Source organism: Podarcis erhardii (assembly GCF_964252035.2).
Source record: "Podarcis erhardii genome assembly, chromosome: 9".
NCBI lineage: Eukaryota > Metazoa > Chordata > Lepidosauria > Squamata > Lacertidae > Podarcis > Podarcis erhardii.
Window position 1 is genome coordinate 62,591,215 of NC_138512.1, and position 16,713 is coordinate 62,607,927.

The following is a 16,713-nucleotide window of genomic DNA, read 5'->3' on the forward strand; positions in this document are numbered from 1 at the left end:
CAGAGGTTGGATGGCCATGTCTCTGGAATGCTATAGTTTAGATTCCTGCATTGCAGAGGGTTGGATCAGAGGACCCTTGGGGTCCCTTCCAACTCTAAGAAACATTGCAAGATATTAATATTTTTACTGACCCCACAAACATTGCAAGATATTAATATTTTTACTGAGCATGAAAACAATAGCTATACTTGGACTTTTTCAGCCCTTGGACTATGACTAGTTCTTGTAAGCCACACAACTTTTGTGGAGAACTTCTATCAGCATTCAACTCACCAATGAATCTTCAGCTGGTGATAATGATGAGTTGATGGAGGGGGACATAACTCAGTGCCAGACCATGTTTCCCCCCCAAGTAGTCCCCTTTCTCCCTGTTAAGGTCTTGTCTTTGGCAGGCCTCCAACAGCACCAACACCTTGACATGGAGCCAATAATTAATACCTGGCTGGGACGGGGTAACCTCTGGTGGGCTAGATGCACACGATTCGTCCCCTACTATGGTGCTTGACTTTTAAAAGGTACCAAGGTGGCAGAGATAAAGCCTCAGGCAAGTGACTGAGGCATCACTGCAGTGTTTTACCCTGGGAAAAGCTTTACATCTTGATTTTGTCTTTAAAAAAAACATTTTAAAGTTTTAAAAAGAAAAAAATCGAATTTTTACACACACGCACACTTGTTTACATTAAACCATAGTCCATATCAGTACCTATGGGGTTCCCTGAACCCCTGGACTGTCCTCCTCTTGGCTTCCAAAATTTATCTTCCTTTTTATCTTCCTTTTAAAACTGCATCTAATTGCTTTTATCCAAATTATTATACTTCATTTTCATCCTTTGTTGTTTTAAATTACAAGTGCTATGTCAATCCTGCTAACGTTTTTAGATTTTTAGATTTTTACACTGTTCTTTAATATATTCTATAAGGTTATGCCATTCTCTAATAAATTTGTTAACCTCTTGGTGCCTGATCTTCCTGGTCAGCCTTCCCATCTCCGCATAGCCCACCATCTTCATTATCCATTCTTATTTTGATGGGGCTCTTTCTTCTTTCCATCCCCGGGCAAATAATATTCTTGCTGCTGTCGTTGCATACATAAACAGTACTTTCTTATCCTTCGGTAATTACCGAAAGAATTACATCTTGATTTTGTCAATGGTGTCGCCAGCCCGAGGCTGGTATAAAGAGGCCCCTAGTAACTGGGCTACTAGAAAATACTTCTCAACTGGACTACAGGTTTTAATTAACATGTCAAACATGTTTGATGATTATGAAAACATACTTCTGTTATGAAGAGTTAATACCACTAGGCTTATTTTGCATGCATACATCTATCCAACTCTATGATTCTATAGTCTGTCAGAACCTTTATTTGTTAGTTTCTTTGCACTGTCTTTCCATCTGACCTCACTGCTTACTGCCACTCCCTTGGGAATAAAACTTCATGCATTTGAGGAAGGAGGACTCCTATGGCAATAATAAATGTGTTAAGTCTTCAAGTTGCCACAAGAGTCTTGCTCGGTTTTGCTGCAACAGGCAAATGCAGCCACCCCTCTGGAAATCTCAGCTGGAATATTTTAGCTTCTCACCGAAACCATGGAAACTGTCTTTATGACAATTTGCAATCCGATGTAATTGTTAATCCCCACGGGTATATTTCAACAAATAACAGGTGCAGATCGAAACCCAAAAATCTTTTTCGTCTTTCTCCTGGAGATAAAAGGGCAATTATTTTATTTCTAGCTAATGTTTGATGATGATCAGAATAAAAAGTGAACCTATCTGTTGATGGCTAGTGAGACCGCACAGCTGGAAAAGAAAAGAGAACTCAAAGCGACAGTTGAGGAGGGATTCCCCCCCCCCTTTGGCCTTTTATGAGACCCAAGAATATACTGACACTTCATTACTCGGGGCATGAGTTCAGTTAGGGTAACATGAGTTTGCTAAATGGTTTCACAAACACTCTCATCAAATTATAGGGAATGTGCAGAAGTGATTTCTGCTGATTGTCATTCACCGGCTCCCTGCTGAGGAATCAGAGGCGTTATCAGCTTCTCTGTTCCCTGCAAGATATATCTGGAGATGAAGAGGAAGGGCCTCAGGAAAGAGAGTTTCATAAGACATTTCCTGATCAAAATAGAGAGCTCTCTTAATGCTAATTCACATATTGTGTGTGTATGGAAGGGGGCACTGTTTCCATTCTGGTAATGCTGGTCTTAATCCAGCACCCTGCAGCACCTCAGAAAACCCTGCTTTAACCTCTTCTCACCCACCAGGCTGCCATCGTGCTTGATGTGCTGTTGTAAGACAAGATGCTCTAGCACAGCAGCACTGAGAAAAGAAGCATGGGACAGGGAAGGGGGCTAATGATAAGAGCTTCTGAGCTCCATTCCAAGTCTTCTCATTTATGTTGACTGAAGAGAGGCCCTTCTTAGATGTCTCACCCTGTACATATATGCAGGGCTTTTTTCCAGCCAGAACACAGTTCCAGCACCTCTCAGGTGGGTGCCATTGCCATTCTAAGAGAACAAGGAAGGCATTTATGGTGTGGTCCAGCACAAAATACATTCCCAGGAAGGTTGGGGCTGTAATGTCCTTCCAGCACCAAGAAAAGTCCATTCTATTTGCCCAGGTCTTCTGCCACATCAACTAGCTGGCTTTAATCTGTTACTTTTATTTTATTTTTGCTACCTTTTAATGTATGTTTGTTGCTCTGCTGCATTCATTTATGTTTAAACAAAACAAATTCCTTCCATTTATGTTTGTGACTGTATTGTTCATGTTTTGATTTTACTTTGATTTATTCAAGAGCTTGTGCTGAAGATTGGCATATCAATCTGCAAACAAACTTCCTTTCTGTAAGCAAAGTGGTCCTTGAGCTCCTTTCACTACTTTCCTCTCAAGTCAGGTTTCCTAATTTCCCCAGCATCACAGGGTGCCATTGTTTCTAACATCATTGTTCTAAAAAGCACAATGGAGGAGCAGAAAAGGGATAGAGCTCATTAGTACAGCACATGTTTTAAATGCAGAAAGTCCCAGGGTTTAGTCCCCGGTACTTCCAGTTTAAAAGAAAAAGGATAGCTTTTGGGTAATGCAGTAGCTGAAAGCATGGTGGAGCTGCACCACTCACCTGACCTCCCTCTGGCTGTGTTGTTGCTGCATACCAGGGAGGAGAAGGACGGATGAGGTCAGCATGGTACAAATACAGCAGCAGGAGCACTGTACTGGCTCTGCCAGCACATTTGCACCATACCAGCCTCAGCACAGTCTCGTCCCTCTCCCCTGTCCATTCTGATCTGCAGCAGCAACTCAGCTGGAGGGAGGTCAGGTGAACAGCGCAGCGCAGCCCACCACACTGTCTGCCGCTGATGTGATGGAACCCACCATGTGGAACAGCCTCCTTTTGGAAACAAAGCATGTGGTTTCTGTTCTATATTTCTGGAATATGGTGAGGACTTTTCTATTCACCCTGACATTTCCATGCCAACCATTGCCTACTGTGTGTCACCACAAAACACCAGATCCCACATTTTTGTTGGGTGATAAAATAAATCCACCTTCTGCTTTCCCTACAAATTCTTGAGCTCTCATCTCTTTTAAACGATAGTAAATTGTCTGGTTTTTTGTTGTTTTCTTTAAGTCGATACTTATCTTGTTGCAAATGGATGTCTCCCTTTAAAAAGGAAAACATCTTTTGAACATTCTGCCAAACACAAATAAAAGAGCAGAAAGAGAGAGGGAGGGAGAATGTTGATTGGTAAGAAATGGAAATGGAATCTACAGGGGTCCAGAGCACACAGTAAAGTTTGATCTGCAAAAGCATGACCTTCTGTGCTCCTATTGAAAGAAGTGGTGAGATCAGGTAATTAGACTGACTGTTAGTATTCACAGAGCATATTAAATGACCTCAGTGACTATCCTTTATATTTTTCTGATCATACCAGGATATGTTATTTTAATATTGATATTCTAATCCATTAAGATGAGCTCTGCAATGGAGTACAACTTTCTTTTCTGCTAGGAAATACAGCTAACACCTACCCACTACCCCACACAGAACTCTGCTCCTTTGATTTTGTTCATATAGGTAACAATTCACAAATGGTATCTCTCAGTGCTGGTCTTAAATGGGACACTTCACTTGAGGATCTCATTCTGTTACTCCAGTGGACCAGATATCAAACAGCCCACAATGATTGTATGCCATAATGCTAAATCACAGATTAGTGTGACAAGTATTGTGCTCTTGCTTGCCCTTTCCTTCTTATGCAATGCCTGTGAGAATGGAAACTGCCCCCTTATTTTCAGTAAACAATGGTTTAAGAGTGTTAATGTTAACCGTGGTTTGTTAAAAAAAAAAGCAGTGCCACAATTTATGGTTTGAATTGACCCATTTCAAGCATACCATATTTAACATTAACCACAGTTTAATTACCCGGATTACATGGCAAAATGTGTTTAATCTAAAATGGATGTGAAAGCTTCCAAACATTTTCTTACAGCCACACTAGAGGCAGAGAGGGGAATGGAAAGCGCACGAGCCAAGGTTTGACCAGGCTCATTTTCAGCATTCCGAACCATAGTGTGATGTCCAAATGCAGCCTAAGTGTTCCTTCTCTCCAAGTATACTTTCTAAGTCCCATCAGCCATAAGCATTGGCCATGCTGGGTAGAGCTGGTGGCAGTTGGAGCCCAACAACATCAAGAGGATGAAAGGTTCCCCATACTTGCTTGCCTAAGAGAAGCAGAGGAGAATTCTGAACACTCTAATTGCACTCTGTCCCAGTGGTGCTCTAAACGCAGCCTCAAACTAATATTTAAAAAGTTTTAAATAAACCCACAAGCTGCAAGCATACATATTGATTTTAAGATTTATTAATGTTTGCCCTTTTCAAAAATGGTGGGTGTTGGTGAGCTCTGAGAACTGAATGATGACAAGGAGCAGACATTCAGTAAAAAGAGGTACTTAGAAACATCAGAGTATCTGCAAACCACTGTTCAAATGCCAATTTCAAGCTTACATGCCTTTGTTACCTTCTTTGACTTCTCCAAAGTTTTAGCTCCCCAAGTTTCAGTGTTAATCATTCTGGACTTTATTCCCCACAAGCTTTCAGAAAGAATATGGAGGCACCAATACTTCATTTTCTTGATTGCTTTATTGACCACTGTTCCATCGTTTACACTTGGGCAAAGAACGGCATAGCAGCTTGTTATTTTTAATTGAACAGCAAAATGCATTACCTTGATGTTGGGAATCAATGGCTAAAATTTAATTGAAACATTTAATATTCTAGTTACAGAAGCTCTACTGCTAACAATAAGAAGATTTTTTTAAAAAGAGTCTGAACAGATAATAGGCTAAAGGGAAAACACAAACACACACAATGAAGCATCTTCCCCCATAAGCAGCTGGCCAAGAAAGACCATTAAGAAACGGTGGATATTAAGGCTATGTCTAGACAAGGCAGGAGTAGAGTAAATGAGAATGATAACTGTATTTCAGGACCTTGTTTTCTTATTACTGGCTTTGCTCTCAGGTCCCAGTGAATTTCAGACTCAAAGAAAAGTTTATGCAGACCACTGGCTCATTGGGCTATCTACCATCCCTGCACTTCTTCCATGAGACTGCCCTCTGTATGTTTTTGAACTATGGCCATGCTGTCTGGCAGTAAAGGGGATTGTACTCCAAAACATACGGAGAGCACCAGGTTGGTGAAGGCTACTTTAAGCAATCTCTGCTTCAGGATCAGGAACAAGGATCATGTACAGGTTCCCCAAAGATAAGAGAAAAGCTCTCTTTCTGCAAACATCTCAAAGGGATTTGATGATTGCAGCGGTTAGTGACAACCAAGCTTTTCATTCCCAGTTCTCTGCTAATGGAACCTATCCCAGAGGAAGCTTTTGAAAAAAGAAGTTGAAGGTCAAAGATGCTCCACTCTGCCTGATTTTGCCACTAAGATCCCATTACCACGGCCCAGATACTGTTGCTGCTTTGGGATCCTCCTCTCCATGCTTCGGAGGCTGAAACTTGACAGTTGCATGATTCTTGTGCATATTCTGGGATAGCAGTTACTCCCAGGGTAAGTGCTCTCCCAAAATATTTTTTCCGACTATATGTCATTGTCTCTCCCAGCTTTCAGTCACGTTATATTTAGCTTTATTGTTTCCCTAATAATGGTCTCCATGTTAGGTTTCTGTTACTTGTCACTGTGCAGTGCTTGGAGTCACAAGACTCTATTTACATTGCAAAGAGACTCCAGACTGTTGGAAGTCTCATGGGAGACGGATGTTGATATTACTAGTTTCCTGTTTCTTTATATCCATTTGCCTCTCTGCTCTCACAGAGAGAGGATGTATATTTCTTTTCTGTCTGCGTAGTTAGAAATAAAACTCTTAGCAATGTAGCTCATATTTCTCATCCTGCTGCTGCTGGATACTCTGCATAACATGCCTGGAGCCTCATCAAAGGCTCAGGTTGTGAATCACTGTCGGAGGACACAACCAGAGGAGTAGCTCGGTCGAACGCAAGTTCCGACACTCCACACCTCAAATTAATCTTTCTGGACCCACGCATTTCCAGGCAAACATTGCCTGTGTCCTGTTCTGGTCCTATGGCAAGGCTATCTCAGCACCATGGAGAGCTCCTAGTGCACAACTTGTTCTGACAAGGCTTGGAAGTGAATGAGGTCTTTTGAGCCCCGATCTCCAGTCCTCCCATCCTGTGTCCTACTATCTCTAGCCCATCTCTCCCCTTGTGGAGAACTATAGCCTCTTAAAGAGTGGACCATCTGGCCTGACAGTGGGTACTTCTCCTGCATTCTAGATGCCCTCCCTCTGTTAATGGACTGTAGGAGAACTTGGTCCCTCAGACCAACAGAAATATGCCTATGAGGGCACCTGTGAGTCCTGGAAATGAGACATCTGGTTCATTGGGCTGCTACCTGCCAGCCTCAGTGGTCTCTTGATCACCAAGGAGCCAGAAATCTAGCCTGGTTCCTTATACGGCAGCACTGTGACCTCTGACTCTGTGTCCTGGGCTGGATCTAGGCATTGTAAACTTTGTATGAAAAAACAAAATAAAAAAATTCCTTCCAGTAGCACCTTAAAGACCAACTAAGTTAGTTCTTGGTATGAGCTTTCGTGTGCATGCACACTTCTTCAGATACACTTCTTCAGATACACGGTATCTGAAGAAGTGTGCATGCACACGAAAGCTCATACCAAGAACTAACTTAGTTGGTCTTTAAGGTGCTACTGGAAGGAATTTTTTTATTTTGTTTTGACTATGGCAGACCAACACGGCTACCTATCTGTAACTTTGTATGAAAATTCACACTTGCAAGAATGGAACTCCACATCGCCATCTGGTGTCAGTGTTTTAATGCATATACATACAACACATATAAAACATTTTTCTTCACAAATCTAGCTGAGTTCTTGGTGACTACAGGACTCTGGAGTCCTGACAGTCTAAAACAATTTTCTTTCTGATGTAGGAGTGAATAACTTACTTTTAAGCACTTGGAAAAAGGTAGACCCCCTCCTCTGTCCCTCTGAAATTCATGCACTGGGCACCAGTATGAACTAGAACTCCCTGACTGATTGTGCTCCATACGATTAAGATTAGAATATTCATTCAACCATGAATGCCTTGTCAACCTATAAAATGGCCTTAGAAAAAGTTTTTTAACCGCAGTTAGCTGCTACACTGAAAACAATTAGATGTGTTTAGATACAGGATTACCTGAGGATTTTTTTAGAAGTGCCAACAATTTCAAAACCCATATTACTTACTGCATGTTATCTGTTTTAAATTAAAAATGACTGCCTCCCAGGAATCTCATAAAGCATATTTCATCTTTAGTGACAGGTTCCAATCCAAGGCCTGGTGTGGCTAGAAAGAATAGCAAATAGCCAAGTGCTTCTGTCATGCATCAATCTTCATGATGATTTTATTCATCCAACAATAAAATGAGCCCATTTATCAGGGAGGCTGTAAATTACTAGCATTTCAGTTTTTCTTCATAGGTTTTTGCTAGGAGACAGCTGTTCTGCTCTCTTTTCTTCTGACTGAGATGTGAAGCAGAGAGTACAACAGAAAGCAAAGCAGAAAGTTCTTTTGCCTTTCCATCACCCAGTTTCTGTCAACTAAAGATTCCCAACAAATCCTAATGTAACCATCAATTATTTCAAAAATAGGGTTTTTTTTCAACATGTGTTGATTGTATGCTTTGCCAAATAGTAATAGTAGTGGTGGTGGTGGTAGTACTACTGGTTGTTGTTATGAACATTACTATCATTTCTGCAGAAATGGGACCTGCAACACAATTCCCCTCTCCCGCCTTTCCACCCACCTTCCTATCTATATTCTTTGGCAATTGAAGAAACTGTGCCCTATTTTTTTCTGCTTGGGGGGTTCCCTACTAAGACTTTTTCCTTAAAATTTTGTATTGGTAGTTCTGCAAAACCCGGGGGGGGGGTCCACTGGGCCAGCTGATACCCTTTTTCTTTTGTGTGGGTGATGCCATTTAGACAACATAAACAGCAGCACTCACAGCCTGAACATAATGGTACTTTACAGAACAACAGTATGGCAAGTATCTGTCCTGAGGATCTTACTACTACATTAAGATAGAAGGAAGAGAAGGAGACAAGAGTAACAAGAGACAAATGTGAGAATTCACAGTGGCACCTAATTGGACTTTGTTTTTGAATAATCACAACACACATGCAACACACACATAAACACAACAGGCCTATTAGGTGAGAAAGGTAGTGAGATCATGCCTTGTTCAAGGCCATCACACTGAACAGGGTTGTAAGCAAGATGTTTTATTGTACAAATTTCCAATCTCCCCAAATCACTGCACCATATTGGTCCCACAGAAAGCAAGATGGAAGGAATGAAATGAAAGGAGACTAGGATCTGTTTAGTGAGAAGAGTGAATAGAAACAGAGAGTGGGTGGGGGACAGAAATTGTACACCCATCTTCGCAGTCCCTCTTCTTTCTCTGAAATCACCAATTTTTTAAAAGAAAAAGATGTGGGCAGACTGTAGACAATGATCCAATAGTAGAACATAGGCCAACTTCTAGTATTTCAAATGGCACTTGGTGGATAATTGCAAAGAAAGGATTGATCCAGAAAGAAGTGCATGCGCAATGCATTGATCCAACCAGGTACTTTTCATACAAAGTGCTTTGCTGGAGCAGTGCATTCTGTGCAAGAGTCTCAGGAACCAGCAAGTGCTAGATGATTGATTGGTCAACTGATCACTCACCGTATTTTTTGCTCTATAAGACTCACTTTTTCCCTCCTAAAAAGTAAGGGGAAATGTGTGTGCGTCTTATGGAGCGAATGCATGCTGTGCAGCTATCCCAGAAGCCAGAACAGCAAGAGGGATTGCTGCTTTTGCTGCGCAGTGATCCCTCTTGCTGTTCTGGCTTCTGAGATTCATAATATTTTTTTTCTTGTTTTCCTCCTCCAAAAACTAGGTGTGTCTTATGGTCTGTTGTGTCTTATAGAGTGAAAAATATGGGACTTTAAATGTAAAAACCCACTGGTGGACTGCCGCTATAAAAATAAATAGAAGAGACCATGCAAATCTGAAGCAACCCAGCACTTCATATTAAGCAGGGATGGGGAAAGATTCACAATATAAAAAAGTTGTTTTTTGTAATGAATCCTCCTAATAGCCTTTTTTTGTGAAAATAAATGAAATACTATTTTTTTAAAAACCCAAAGCTTTGAAATAAATGAGTGAGCAAATGGTATCAATACTGGAGAAAAAGACAAGTGTGATGGTACCCTGCGCCATTATTGGCCATCTGAATATATTTGCATACTTCATCTCCCCTTTCTTATGGTTGGCTGTATGAGCCTCCCTTGCTTTATGATGAATATTTCATTTCAAAGAGAAATAGGCAATGTGTGTTAGAATTCATGATTGTGTGCTAGCATATAGGATCATTTGCAGCAAGTCAATAGAAAATATACCAGCATGATATAAACAGGCTTCAGGAGGGCGGGCAGAACTGAAATGTCATTACTGTGAAAACAGAACATAATTGTCAGTAGAGTGACTGACATTAAGTTCTGGAAAGAACACAAGTTCTTTAAAGCAGGTAGTAAGGTAAAGGTAAAGGACCCCTGGACGGTCAAGTCCAGTCAAAATCAGGTATAGACAATTGGCTGCCTCTAGGCCAGTTATAGCCCTGAAGCAATTTCACCCTGGCCAGCCTAGATATGTTGAGAGACAAATGCATTTTTATTCTTAGGTTGAATAAAGGTTCCATCCCACACAATTGCAACGTGATGAGTAAGCCATAATCATGAAAGCAGAACCTGAGTTTTGTTTTTTGCTGAGCCCTAAATGTGTAATGTCATCAAAGTTCATCAGAGCTGAAAGAGCAATACTATCAGTCCACCTTAACTTTGTGGGCACACAAGTAGATGATAACACACTAAAGTGGAGAGATTCACCTAGTGTTATCTTCCTTTTCTTTACAGTATTCATGCCACTGTCCTAAATAATTTGGGTATTATTGAACAGAAGCCATACTCCTGCTTTTGGAGAAGTGACACCCCAGATCCACAGACAGGAACAGTTGGGGAAGGACTAAGGAAGTTAGAGCGCTATTTCATGCTTGGTAAAAGGCATTAAGTCCATGTAGCAGGACTCGAACTTAAAATCTTCAAGTGTGCAGAGGAAGGTGCGCCCTGTTCCTCCAGCAGGAAGTTCTTGCTGGCACAGCAAATGGGTAATGTAGACCCATTATCCTTCTAAGACTGCCCTACATCCCTCTAGGTTTCCTTACCGCCACCATCCCCTATGGGACACAGAAGGCATTGCAACACATGGGTGACAAGGAATACAGTGGTACCTCTAGTTACAGATTTGATCCGTTCCGGGGTGCCGTTCGCACCCCGAAAAGTCCGCAACTAGAGTGCTGCTTTCTGCACACACGCATGGCACGATAGAGCGCTTCTGCGCAAGTGTGCACGGAGAAACCCAGAAGTATACACTTCCAGGTTTGCCGTGTTCGTATCCTGAAAAAACGCAACCGGAGACTGACATAACAAGAGGTATGACTGTAATGGGATAATGTACAGGGCAAGTTCACAGCTGACTTGGTCCCAGGACTATGCCCTGAAGGAACATGATGTGCAACTTGTTGAAGCTAAGAAAGTTTGAATCTTCTCAGTACCTAGATGGGTGACCACCCGGGGACCCCATTTTGGCAACTTCTGAGTTTCATGATGAAGGAGAGGCAGGATATAAATGTAATGAATGAATATGTGAGTAATTTCAAGCTGTGTCCCCATTCTGCTTAATTCTGTGCTGTTTTTGCACAACTCCTCGACACAACCATTTGGCAACAGTGGTTGTTTCAGACATAATAACTACAGCCTATTCAGTACACTGGATTGTCTTCAGGGGAAGTAGTTTGCAGAATCCTGTTGCATAGGGAAGCCTTTGCCAACATTGGGGACTGCAAATTCATCATTTCCACCCGGCACAGCCATCTGTTACAGTCCAAAGAATCAGGAGGGCTCCATATTCACAAAGACCCAGCATGGGTTTCTAAAAAAACAAGTCATGCCAGATGAATCTCATTTCTTTTTTTGATAGAATTGCAATCTTGGTGGATCAGGGGAATGCTGTGGATGTAGTATATCTTGATTTCTGTATCGATTCTGACAAAGTCCCCCAATATATTCTTATAGAAAAGCAGGTAAAATGTGGGCTGGATGAGACTAAACCCAAAAAGTGCTCACTAATGGTTCCTCATCATACTGGAAAAAAGTGACAAGTTGGATGCCACAGGGTTCCATCCTGGGTCCATTGTTGTTCAATGTCTTTCAACGTTGGACTTGGGTGAAGAAATTGAGGTGATGCTCATCAAATTTTCATATGACATCAAACTGGGAGGGGTAGCTAATACAGAATAGTGATTCAAACTAGGCCCAAACTAACAAAATGAATTTGAATAGAGACAAATGTAAGGTTCTGCAATTAGGTAGGAATAAATGTAGCTAGCTGCACAAATATAAGATAGGGGGCACATGGCTTGCCAGTAGTATGTGTGAAAAAGATCTAGGGGTCTTAGTAGATCTAGGGGTCTTAGTAGAGGCTGGATGGCCATCTTGTCATGGATGCTTTAGCTGAGATTCATGCACTGCAGGCAGTTAGATTAGATGATCCTTGGAGTCTCTTCCACCTCTACAGTTCTATGAAATGATGGCCCTAGGGATTGGGACAATAGACCAGGTGGTTGAAAGAACTGGGTATCTGAATCCAGGCTTTCTTATTTTATAATGTTGTACAACTGAACATGCATATGGGCACATTTTAAATATAGGTTTCTATTCAGGTGAAATGTGTTTTCATTATTTTCTAAACAAAATTGTTGCGGGGTGAACACCAGCGGGTGTGAGGATGGAGGTGGAATAACCAATCTGTCATGTGTGAAATCCTGAACTTTAAATCTCTCTCTCTCTCTCAGATCATATGAGCCTATATTGGCATGAGTAATGGTGCATTTCTTTTTCCTATGCACATAAGTATCAAAGTCACTAAATCTTCATAATATAGTTGTTTGCCAGAAGAACGCATGCTGGCCAGCTAACTGAGATGATAAAATAGAGATGAAATTATAGAAGCAGGGGAAAATACAACGAGAAACTAATTTGAATTATGTTTGATAGGGAACATTCACTGAGCATTTTCATTGCAGGGATATTATGTTCAATCCATTTCGAATCTGTAGCAAGCAAAGTACAAAGACCAGCTTCTGCTACTGTGATGCTACTTTGATGAACATCAAATTAGCTGGAACACACAAACTACAAATAATACAGCCTTGTCACTTTGCAGTTGCTCACTCCAACTTAGTTTAGTCTAGTGGAAAAGGTACGAGTCTTGTTTACAAAATAGAAAGCATTGAAAAGAAGGGGTTGCTGCTGTGGGTCTTGAATGGAGAGTCCTGTGGGTCAGAAACTGTTTCCCTGTGACCTGTTTGCTGTGTCACTACTAATGCTGGTTGAAGGAGAATCCGCAGACAGTTAAAACTGAAACTCAATCACAGCAGCTGAGAATCCTCCTGACTCGGGGGATTAGATGGTGCAATATAAAAAATGAAGATGACAACAACAACAACAACAACAACAACATGCAAACTGCAACAAAGATCCACTAAAAAGAACTTCAAATAACATGCAAAGTAAGTTTCTGTCAGTCTTCTAAAAATAGTGATCTGCCAGTGCCAGATAAGGGACACATTTTGCATGCAGAGGGTCTCAGGTTCAATCACTGGCATCTCAGCAGAGATGCAAAAGGCCTCTGTCATTTTCCACTCTGGAGAATTACTGGCAGTCGGAGTAAAGGTAAAGGTAAAGGTACCCCTGCCCGTACGGGCCAGTCGTGTCCGATTCTAGGGTTGTGCGCTCATCTCACTTAAGAGGCCAGGAGCCAGCGCTGTCCGCAGACACTTCCGGGTCAAGACAATGTTAAATTAGATGGATTAATGACATGACTCAGTATGGCCGAGTTGTCATCATGCTGTTAAATGAGGGCAATGGCTCCAAAGGCAGCTCAGCCCTGTGCCAGTAAGCCCCATTTTGGTACTCTCCACTGCCTGCCACTTGCACAGATCCCACTGTTCAACAGGTGGAAGAGGCATCACTCCATAGGTGGTGGCTAGCTGCAGTCTAGCAGAGCTGCGTGGAGGGGCATCTCTGCCTAATCCAACCCCTCCTCCCAGCCACAAACCACAAAGGTGGTTTGAATTGCTTTGCCAGACTGTAAGTATGTGGGCAGGGATTGTCGTCTTCTTAATCTGTGTACAGCACTTAGAGTAAATTTTAGCTGTTCGAATCATTGTTAATCATCATAATCTTTTTCAGGCCTTGCTTTGTGCCTGGCATACGACGCAAAATACTCAGAAAGCAAAAGCAAAATATGGCTGACAAGAGTGTAGCGATTGTTTTACTGAACTAATGTAATTCACCCTAAGATTATCTTTAATATTTTCTGAGTGCAGTAATTTGTGTGAAACGGCAATCAATTTGCTGCAGTAATTGGTGGATGACTGCCTCTTATGCATCATTTAGAGCTTGAGCTAACAGGCCCACTTTGTTTTGCCCTTTCCAACTAATGCACATGGCTCACATAACTTAGCACACGGTGATGGAAGAAGCAGAACAATGCATTTAATTCCATGCTGAAATTTAACTCTATTGGTAAAATAATTTTTTGTGGGGTGGCAAAAATTGACAAATATAAGCCTGATGGTACAACAGTCAGTAGAAAAGTTTCACATTATTTTGCTCAAATTGTTGAATAACGTCATAGTTTTTTTGCTTTGCTTTTTCTTCTAAATAGTAGCCAACGGACTGTAAGTGAAGAGCCAAAAGAAAGTATATATATTTATATATTTTTTATTTCAAGAGGAAAATCTGATTCTGCTTACCAGCACTGTCACTACACGTAGAACCACCCCACGCATGTTATTCTCCAGCCTTCTGTCTGTTAATGAGCCGTTGAGACCAGTGACAGGATTCCAGCAGCCCAGCTGAAACACAGAAAAAGATGTGTCACTCTGTTGATCATGAAATATGAGCAGTTATTTCTATTTAAAGTAGGGATGGGGAAACCTATCGCCCTTGAAGTGTGGTTGGATTCCAACTTCCATCAACCCTAGCCGGCATGACAAATGGTCAAGAATGATGGGAAGGGTAGTTCAACAAGTTTTCCATCCATGATTAAAAGAGAATATGCTTTGGTTATTATATACACAAAAAACCCATCTCCTATCATCAGTGAAGCAGAAAAGGATACTGAAAAGATTACCGGTACTTCTCCTATATGAACCTGTCCACAAATTATTTACAGAGGACAAAGACAACATGGTGTCCTCCAGATAAGGTGGACTGCATCTTCCAGCATAGGTTTGGGTTATTTATTTATCCTTGACTATTATTTATGCTGCTTGGGGCTGGTGAGAGTCATAATTTACAATGTTTGTAGAGCACCAGGTTGGATAACCTTGATCGCTAGAGAATTTCTTACTTATCCTAATGCCATGTTAGGTTTGCAGAATGGAGAGAACCTATTCTCTGGCTTCACCTATAATCTTGAAATCACTGCCCATCTCACCACTTCTTCCACCACAGTCTGAATACTTTGTTTTAAGAATACCGTATTTTTTGCTCTGGAAGACTCACTTTTTCCCTCCTAAAAAGTAAGGGGAAATGTGTGTGCGTCTTATGGAGTGAATGCAGGCTGTACAGCTATCCCGGAAGCCAGAACAGCAAGAGGGATTGCTGATTTCACTGCGCAGCGATCCCTCTTGCTGTTCTGGCTTCTGAGATTCATAATATTTTTTTCTTGTTTTCCTCCTCAAAAAACTAGGTGCGTCTTGTGGTCCGGTGCGTCTTATAGAGCGAAAAATACGGTACTTTTGTCCTTGAGAGGCCAAACTGAATACTAGTGGGCCTTTTCACTGCAATGTTAGCTGAGTTGTGTTTGTTAAACAAAAAATAATTTAATAGCTCTGAATGAGTAAATTGATTGATTTTTTCCCTGAGGGTTTTCAGTGTCTTTTACTGCTGTTTATAGTTGTTTTTGCTTACAAGTTTTTAACAGTCTGCAGGCTTGTTGTTTTCCTGATTGTTTCATTGAATTTTGTGGCTTATTTTGAGAGCCTCTTTGGACTCTGTAAAGCCAATGAGGAACATTAAAACAGGGATGGCGAAGTTATGGCCCATGAGCCAAATGTTTCCCACCAGGTTCTCAGTATGAAAGTTGAGACTATGAGGAATTTCAGTGCTACCCTCGTAGATCATTTTTGAGGGGTACTTTTTGACATTTGCTCTAGCAACAACTTTTCTAGAAAAGAGTAGGGCGCATCCCTTTAAATTGAATTCACCATTCTGTTGTAGCCATTTCTACAGCATCCTTTTGGGAAATGCTATCCACTGCTGGCTTGTGGCTAAAAGAATAAAATTAATGTCTTCTTGCAGATAGGTCACTTTCAGGTTCTTGTTCAGCCTCTCCCTGAAGTTAATGGAGAGTTCCTAATTGGCTTAGGATCATCAGAGGAAATCATATGTGTTAATAATGTAATTTTTATTCTATATAAGGTGCCTTCGACACTAGGGTATATGAAATGCATGGAACTGCATCTTAATCATCCTTGGCTAGCAGAACATAAGATGCAGCCAAACCCCTTTATCCAGTGTTTGCAACAGTAGGGCACTTTTCAGCAACCTTTGAAGGAAATGAGTGCATGGAGAAGTCAATCTATAATCTACAAGAGCTAAGAAAGCTTTCAAAGTGGGATTAGAAGGACAAATGAAGTGCACAGGAATGGCCTAGAGCTCTAATCAGCTCCATTGATGGGAGCCTGAATTAGGAAGTTTTTTCCTGGCCCTCTAAAAGAAGTTCAAGGGTATACTCAGACAATTCAGTCATTAATCAAGAGGTCTGGCATTTGACAGACCCACAAGATGCCAGGTACAAAATTCCAAAATAAGATTGAAGAATTAGAGTTTATCCACATTTATCTCTTTCCAATCACAGGGCTGCACTTAAAAGTTCTGAATGTGGGGTGTTGGTTTTTTTGCCTCTGCAAAAAGCTGTTTGCAATTGGAGCAAATGTCAATTTGGGTTTTAAGCAGATTGCCGTTTGCTCTGATACATCTGTAGGCCACCCTGCAT

The 16,713-nt window shown here is 41.3% G+C and overlaps 1 protein-coding gene and 1 long non-coding RNA gene across 8 annotated transcripts in view; one reads left to right on the plus strand and one right to left on the minus strand.

The window, feature by feature from the left end:
• LOC309350485 overlaps positions 1-16,713 on the plus strand; it is a 737,064-nt gene that overhangs the window by 210,214 nt on the left and 510,137 nt on the right. The gene's annotated exons all lie outside the window — the stretch shown is intronic.
• Positions 1-16,713, minus strand: part of GRID2 (glutamate ionotropic receptor delta type subunit 2) — an 833,811-nt gene that overhangs the window by 180,825 nt on the left and 636,273 nt on the right. For all 7 annotated transcript variants that reach the window (XR_014160291.1, XR_014160292.1, XR_014160293.1 and 4 more), the window contains exon 9: positions 14,465-14,566. Coding sequence is in view for 4 of the 7 variants with exons in the window: in XM_081876717.1 (XP_081732843.1) it covers positions 14,465-14,566 (102 nt within the window). In the remaining 3 variants the exon portion in view is untranslated. The remainder of the gene's footprint in view (positions 1-14,464; positions 14,567-16,713) is intronic.